General features: G+C 44.3%; 1 protein-coding gene across 1 annotated transcript; it reads right to left on the bottom strand.

Moving 5' to 3' along the window:
- Positions 1 to 776: 776 nt before the first annotated feature.
- On the bottom strand, positions 777 to 7539 carry tsku (tsukushi small leucine rich proteoglycan homolog). Its single transcript, XM_084466968.1, has 3 exons — positions 7306 to 7539; positions 2887 to 3198; positions 777 to 2656 (listed from the first exon to the last, which is right to left on the bottom strand). Exons 2-3 carry the CDS (start codon positions 3190 to 3192, stop codon positions 1916 to 1918), a joined length of 1047 nt encoding a protein of 348 aa, XP_084323094.1. The 5' UTR covers positions 3193 to 3198; positions 7306 to 7539; the 3' UTR covers positions 777 to 1915.
- Positions 7540 to 8474: the final 935 nt, after the last annotated feature.

The following is an 8474-nucleotide window of genomic DNA, read 5'->3' as shown; positions in this document are numbered from 1 at the left end:
TAAATGTCTCCCTTACAACATGGCCGTCCCTCTGTGGGGACACTGCGATACTCACACGTATCACCATTGCGCAATCCCTGAAAAAAAACATTGTTTAGTCAGCCCCCCTTTTCAGACTGTTTTTTGGCATATGGTTGTCTGAGTTTCAGAGGAACTCAGAATTGGCCCTGCCACAGCAAGAGAAGATCCAGAGGGAGAGACGAGGTGAGGGGAGAGGGAGAGAGGGGGGCTAATGTGAATGCGTCTCTGTCTCTGAGGGAATACACAATGGGACCCTCACGCCCTGGCACACACACACACACACACACACACACAGATCTTCAAGATAGCCATACAGGCTCAGCACTGTGCTCATGTTTGTGTGTTTCTCCCTTTTATTTGATACCGTTGCCCTCCTACTCAACCGCCCGGTTCTCCATAACAACGCCGACCAGCAGAGCACGGCAACCTGCCAAACCCTTGTGCATCTTCAAACTTCATTTATAAAGGACCGTTTAACCATCCCAGGGACAGTGTGCATGTATGTGTGCATACGCAATTGTGTATTGTGTCTCCTAAATTAGCTGCAGAAGGCTAAATTGGTCTTTATCTTTCCCTCTGTGCTGGAGACACCCTGCTGATTGGTGAAGGTCACCAGTCCAATAAACATCTTGTCTGAAAATTTTAACATTAGATTATATTGCCCATGATTAGTTTCAAACCAAACCTTATCTTTACTTTTTCAGTGACCACCAATGGTTTATGTGCATTCAATGATCCAAGTGTTCACAATAGTCTCTTTATTACTTTGAATTTTTTATTTAAAATAACACAATGCAAATGTAACAGTTTACACCACCTTCATTTCCAATTGAGCTGATGAGTGAAAAGTGGAAACAATCGTTTAAGATCATCAAACACTGATATAAATCCTTAAGGACGGCACTCTCTCTGGTGAATGTGGTTCATAGCTACAGCGGTTTTTTATTGGCTCGAATTGATGTGGTGATGCTTCTTTGTTTCTTGTGTTAGACTACACTCTTTAAAAACGTTTTGTTATGCATAATGCAATGCTATGGCAGAATGAAATCAGAATTATTATTCTGTAAGTATTTAAACTATTTAAACTAGTATTTGAAAATACTGATTGAGGCATTACCATACCAGTATTCCCTGTATTTTCATACCAGTATTTCTGGTATTTCCTGATTTGCCCAACCAATTACACATATCAGAGGAATAATATGCTTTTGAGCACAACCTTTAGTTGTGAGCACACATTTGGACATTTTAAATGTAATATTTATGAATTGTGCTCAACACAGAACTTCATCAGCTAGCATTATATTTAAAGATGAATCTTGTATTCGACACGTGTGCCTACGGTTTGTTGTTTGCAGTAACTATGAGAGCTATTTTGAGAATCCTGTGCGTCAGAAATCCTCCGTACTCTGTGAAATGTGGAGGCAACTGAGTATGTAACTTTCTCATGGTCTATGAGTAAATGTGTCTCAGTGTAAATGTGGATATTGAGAACAATCCTTAGTGGTCAAAATGTGTACAGACATTCCCCAATGTGACTATTAAAAACAATGTTCCAAAGTAACATTGCGGTACTCTTTGGCAATGTGTGGGTTAATAAAATCCCAGATAAATTATATAGGTGCAAATTACAAAATCATAAAAAATTAAACACCAGTATCTAAAATGGTGCCTAATTTCAACATAATTAAATATATCTATTTTGCAACACTGTTTCATCAGATTTCAGGGAGAGATACTTTTTTCTTTAACAAAATAAATATCTATAGCATTGTAGACCTATAACATTAACAGAGAGGGAGGGTTTCATCGATCTCCAAAGACATTGTTCAATGTCAAAGTGTTTGACCAGCGAAATCTCTTCTTGGTGACATCTCGTCTTTCCTCTCCAGTCTCACACCATCACCCCGTCCACATTACAGATCAGCACATCGTTGTGAGTCACCTGGCCCAGCTGCCAGTGGAACTGCCCCTGTTTCTGTGTCCTCCGGCAATGGATGCCCTGTCCCAGCGTGATGCTCTTGATGCTGGGCAGGTGGGCCAGCATGTTCCCCGGCAGCGACATCACCCCGGAGTATGAAAGGTTCAGTTCCTGGAGGGACCCCAGCCCGCTGAAAACGGCCAGACTCAGCGTCTTGAGCTCGGGGTTCTCCGAGAGGTCCAGCACCTGCAGACTCTGGAGGCCCTCGAACGCATGGGGCTGGATCTCCCGCAGCTGGTTCATCCCGCTGAGGGACAGCTGAACCAGGTCCTTGAGCTGCGAGAAGGCCCCCTCGTGGATGGAGACGATGGGGTTGTCGTCCAGGTTCAGGTAGCGCAGCGGCAGGCCGCCCAGCGCCGGGACTTCCGTCAGGTGGTTGGCCGACAGAGATAGGCTCTGGATGAAGGGCACGCCGCCCTGGTCGCCCCGGGAAACGCTGCGGATCTGGTTGTGGGACAGATCCACGATGACTGGCTCGCCGTTGACTTTGGTGGCAAACACGTCCATGTCAAAGTTCTGGAAGCTGTTGTAGCTGAGGTCCACCTCGGCCAGAGGGAGCCCAGCCAGCGCCCTGGAGGACAGGCTCTCCAGGGAGTTGTCGCTCAGGTCCAAGTTCTCCAGGTAACGCAGCCGGCGCAAGGCATTCGGGCTGATCTGGAGATCAGGGAACAATGGAGGAAGTGTGAGAGGAGCATATGTTGGTCAGACACCGAGGAGAAGTAACTCACTAAAAGTGAGTCACTACTCACTACTAAGTTACTCACCACTAAGTTATGTGCACCCCTGCCTATGAGACACATTAACAGTTGGGGAACCTTGCATCCGATTCAGTGCTCAAGTGGTTGGATCTGTCGTCCAACCGTCCAGCCATATTGGCGCCTCACCTCGTTGATGTGGTTGCTGCTGAGGTCCAGGCTGATCAGGGTGGTGTAGCCCGGCCCGGTGAGCATGGAGTCGCTCAGCGGGCCCATGGTGTTGGACGACAGGTCCAGGTGCGTGGTGTCCAGGGGGATGGGGACAGGCATGGAGGCGGCGGGGCCCAGACCACTGCAGTCCACCCTGGTCAGGCTGAAGCTGTCGAACTGGCCAAAGTTCTCCACCTCGCAGCGGCACCCGGGGTGGCAGTTCTTGACTGCGCTGGTGTGCCCCGCCACCAGCACAAACAGGGCGTGGCACAGCAGGCGCAGCATCGTGCTCTGGGGGGGGAAGGCGAAGGATAGTTATAGCTTCTAGCAGGGCCAATACCAAGGTCATTCAAGTTTAAGGGCTTTTACTCACGATTTCCAATATATATAATGAACTTTTGTTACCTTTAATTGTATTTCTAATTTTGGTATTTGTACTTGATAAGTGATTGATTTTCACCATTTTTAACTACCAGACAGCTTCAAGAAAAAAGCTTCAATAAAAGCAAACAACGGAATCATTATAATCCTGCTGGGACCACCTTTACAATGTTACAATACAATACAATACAATTTTACAAATTGCCCCTAGTGGGATTAATAAAGTTGTATTGTATTTAAATATATAGAAAGAACAATTTACCAGTAACACTGTTACCAGTCGGATAAAACTGGAATGTACTAGATCATCGATATATGTCCATCCATCTACATACATAGATACATACATACATACCTACATACCTACATACCTACATACATACCTACATACCTACATGCATGTGTTGAAATGGTGTGAAAATTTAAAGTGGAGTGTAAAGTTTCCCATTAATAAAGCCATCCAAACAGGGTTTGAACACATAACAAGTCATTTATTTTACATTTAACTGAACAGAACTTAGGAGCACAAAAGCACTCACATGAACACACAACACACGCGGAACACAGGCCACAAAGGTGTGGTCCATGCATAGCTAAATATGACATGATTTGCATCATTACTTAAGTGAGTAGATATCTATTTTACCTTAAAAGTACAAAAAATACTCCTGCTCTCCCAGAAATATCTCCAGGAAACACTGATGCAAAAGGCTTAGGCATCACACCTTTATTTAGAGTGCAAACAGCTTATGCACATGCAAATAGTGGTAGAGGTTCCGCCATTTTTAATTATAATTTCTTGAGGGGTTTGATATACTATGTCAAGGCATGTATAATCAGCGCTCAAAACACACACACACACACACACACACACACACACACACACACACACACACACACACACACACACACACACACACACACACACACACACACACACACACACACACACACACACACACACTTAATAAAACAGCAATATAAATCTTCAAGATATAAAGTGAAGATCAGACAATCAAGCCCCCAGGACACATACGTTGCTCAAACCTTTGACACGAAACATGTTTGACAAGGAGGCAAAATTGTAGGAGCAGCCAATAACCATGCCTTTTGCGCCAAAATAGGAAGAAGTATGATCTGGAGGAAGCTATTACCTGAAGCTTCCAAAAAAACATTTACATGAAGAAAGTACTAAGCCAAAAAATGTTGGCTTAGTAGTATCACTAAGTCGAATTAGTAGTCATTAGACAAATCAAAAAAAGTTCAGAGATAACAAAATCATAAAACACTGTTTAAAGACAAGAAAATGCTGATGTTATGTCATGCACTACCCTGCCCCGAGCACATATCAGTTAGTTGATGTAAGAAGATAAGATTATGGCATAACCAAGTGACCATGCGGTATAACAAGCTGGATTCTACCAAAGCTCAAAGTCGAATTAGCGGGACATTTTGTACGCTTTCGCCGTGCCGTGACCCTTTCCTTCCTTTCAAGTGTTTGCGTGCAGGCCTTGCACAATAAACCTGCCCTGCCGCTCACCGGTCACTCTGACCAAAGGCTGACTTAGTAGCTGATGGGTAAGTTACACATGCACGGGCTGTTCTGGAAACAGGCCCACTAATCTGTCTCGTGTGTGTGTGTGTGTGTGTGTGTGTGTGTGTGTGTGTGTGTGTGTGTGTGTGTGTGTGTGTGTGTGTGTGTGTGTGTGTGTGTGTGTGTGTGTGTGTGTGTGTGTGTGTGTGTGTGTGTGTATTCCGATGAATGTCGTTTCTGTCGCTAAACTGAGCACATTTCATGCAGGTTAAGTGTCCATACCTCTGGACCCCCACCAAGGGAACTTTCCCTCAGTCCCTGCGGCGCACAAACAGGGCCCTTTGATGTGTGTTATCCCCTTCATTACTGAGCCCCCTGACAAATGATACAGAGGTTAACCACGGGGGGGGAACAAGTTGGTCGAATCCCAAGTAGTCATTAGCTTAATACGTCCGAGGCCCTTGCTTGGTTGGTGCTGGGGGTGGGGGAGATCAACAGCATTTGGTTTTCTCCCTCTTCCCCCCCCCCCGCCCCCCCTCTGCAGCTACGGCCCCATCTGCGCTCTCTTTTTTTTATGATTGTGAACTTAGAGCACCAGGTGTTCGTCACAGACTACATCACCAATAAATCTCGGTTAACTGTGAACTGCTACGAGCGCTGACTTCAAATCATAGCCGGCCTTAAACGGCTGTAATTAGCCAGAGCCCACAGCGACGGAAAAGGACAGCCCCCCACTAAGTGAACAATTGGCAATGGCCTGAGAAACTTGCACCGCAACACCGTGTCCCATCCAGGAGTCAACCCTACACCTGGGAAGACTCCCAGGAAGACTCTAAGGATTACACTATGAATGTGTTTACATGGATGAACAGATACTGATAACTGATAACAGTTTAGAGTGAGGCAATAGTGTGGTGAACTATTATTCTCTGTCTATTTAACACTCACCCAACTTGTTTTAAGCTAAACAACAGTTAGTGTGAAGGATTACGTTCATTATTTGCTCTTGGTAATTGTGTCATGCCTCTGCAAACAAGCTGACGGCATGTGCCTGAAGAGGCAGGGGTCAATGTTATTGATTCAGAGCAGACATACGAGGCGTACGCAGCAGACTTTAGAGGTGCTTCTACCTTCATGAAGGGTTTCCTTTTTTATCAGAGCCTTGTTTGAATTTATGCATTGTTTTATGTTGTGTTGTTTTGAGTGCTGTTGGCACCCTTGGAAACCAGACATTTGTCTCAATGGGGTCCCTAAGTAAATTAAGGGAAAATTAGTACAATTAGAAAGGTCCCCATGCACAGTGAACACAGGTTTGTTTTATCCACTAAACTTTTTATTGGTATAGGGATGGAGGTAGGGCTGAATGATTCTTGATAAAATGAGAATCACGATAATCTTGCTTAGAATTGAGATCACAATTCTCTTATCTTTTTTTGCACTAATTTACCTGATACAGAAGGAAAAGCAACAAAAGATATGATGGTGCCTGGTATAAGGCCGGCACATCAACCTTGGTCAACAGCAAGGGAACACTCCTGTTATTATGAATCAGGCGGCTTCATGAGTCTGACACTGAACATAAAAACAATCAAACATCAACATCAGTCTCTTGTATTCTCTTTCTTACAAAACCTTTGATAAAGTATTTGTCTGTGTTTGCATTTCCCCAGGCTTAATTCAGAGTTCATAATTCAGTGATTGAGCCAATTAGGTGTCGGCGCTTTGTGGTCTCGCTTAAGCTTTAAAACTAATTTGAATCACTGGAAACTTGAATATAAATAAGCGACAGACATGAGTAATCAATGCATCCCTTCTCATCATGTCCCCCTCCTTGATTAACAGCTCTGGTAAAGGTAGGCTTGGGGTTACAACAGGAGCCGCTAGACCCCTGCCATGCCCTGGGAAGTTGGAGGCGGGCAATTAGACACCGGGTACCTCTACAGATCAAATTTCTTTTGCAGCCGTGGCAATCCCCGTAGAGCACACTGCAGCTTACTTTGTGGGGCGAAAAACGTAAAAACTTAAAATGAGTTGACCAAATGACCATAGGTTGTAATGTGGTTACATTGTGCCTAGTACGTCGATCTCCGCCCCTTTTTGACTGTCAGTCACTACTCCGCTTGTCCCAACTGCGTGCATCATTCAGAAGAGTTTACGGAGAGTTAGGGAAGAATCAAACAAGACAATACGTTGTTTATGACAATAATAATCCAGAAGACTAGATCCGTGTGGTCAAGCAACCAAACACTAACCTACTTTTTTTTTTTTTTTTTTTTGTAAATCAAGATCAAAAACCAAAGGCGTTTTCCAAAGTCCAGCGATCATTTGAAATATGATCCAGGGGATTATTAAGTTTGACTGTAGTTTGCAAACTACGAGATCGACGATTCAGTGGCTTTAGTAAAACAAAACACAAACCCAGACAAACACGTTTACTCCAGTTTGCGTTAGTTTCTTGGACGTTTCGATTACTAAGTACTTACCCCAAAGTTAGACGAGAGCCTACAGTCGGTTCGCCTGCTGCCGGACAGTCATCTCGTTGTTACTTTGCCCAACGGCGCAACCCCGCTTCCATGCTCTGGATCACACACTTTAAGCAGTCTTGTGTCCCTCGGTAGCCGATAGCCCTTTCCCCCCGCTAAACTACTCCATTTCTGCAGTACAACTACACTTTTTTTTGGTCAAGAGGGAAACGGATTGAGCTCCTGTAGTCCTCCTCCTCCGTTTCCATCCAGCTGAGTTATGGTTGGCGGACCACGCAACGCAGCTCCTTCGGAAGCAGCAGCAGTGTGTGCGGGGTGACTCGCTCGGTGCGCCCTCTAGCGGACAAGGGAGGAACTTCCACTGTAATGGTTTAATGCAGACTTGCACGTTTACACATTTTGCACCAGGTTTTTTTGGTTAATTTAAATATTCTCGTTTGTATGTGTTTTTTTATGATCCCAAAACACTGCTGTTACAAAACTAAAGAAGTAAAATATACGAGAAGACAGTTTCACATTCATTTTCTTTTACATCACGTGTTACGCATCTGGTCATCTTCAAGACGGACTTTCAAATGGAGATAAGATAAAACCAGTATGCTAATCAGTCATCATTGCTAATGGTTTGCTTTGATCTTCTACAGCCAAAGACATTCCAGCTCAGTCAAAAAACATACTTCTACCTTATTTTTGATTCCCCAATGCTATAACCCTAATAGTAGCCTATCTAATCGTAATCGTAACCCTAATAATTGTTTCAGTTGATGTCACCTATATAACTGCGTAGATTGCCTTTAATTTCAGTATTATATTCATAGGATTTTTAAAAAGACTAAAAAGTGTCGCTTTACATCTCGGTCGTTGTTGTAATGTGTGTTTGTGCCGCATTAATTCCTCTCTGTTTTAAAACGTGTACCAACGAGCAACACGACGCCTGGCCGCCAGGTGGCGGCAGAGATGCGCCTAGCAATTATAGGCTGGGCCGCTAGTGAGTAGACTTTACTCTCACTTATAAGCAGGATAACAGTGATGACGCTTCATTTGATATTCATCACCTCTCTCTCTCTCTCTCTCTCTCTCTCTCTCTCTCTCTCTCTCTCTCTCTCTCTCTCTCTCTCTCTCTCTCTCTCTCTCTCTCTCTCTCTCTCTCTCTCTCTCTCGCTCTACGC

This window comes from Micromesistius poutassou (assembly GCF_964030765.1).
Source record: "Micromesistius poutassou genome assembly, chromosome: 4".
NCBI lineage: Eukaryota > Metazoa > Chordata > Actinopteri > Gadiformes > Gadidae > Micromesistius > Micromesistius poutassou.
Note: the sequence above shows the minus strand (reverse complement) of the source record. Positions and strands in the feature narration are given on the sequence as shown.

Bases quoted from the DNA above. Each gene is read 5' to 3' on its own strand.
- tsku (XM_084466968.1), bottom strand. From the start codon at position 3,192: ATGCTGCGCCTGCTGTGCCACGCCCTGTTTGTGCTGGTGGCGGGGCAC. The intron at 2,657-2,886 runs GTGAGGCGCCAA...CCTGATCTCCAG, and splicing joins GCAGCAACCACATCAACGAG to ATCAGCCCGAATGCCTTGCG.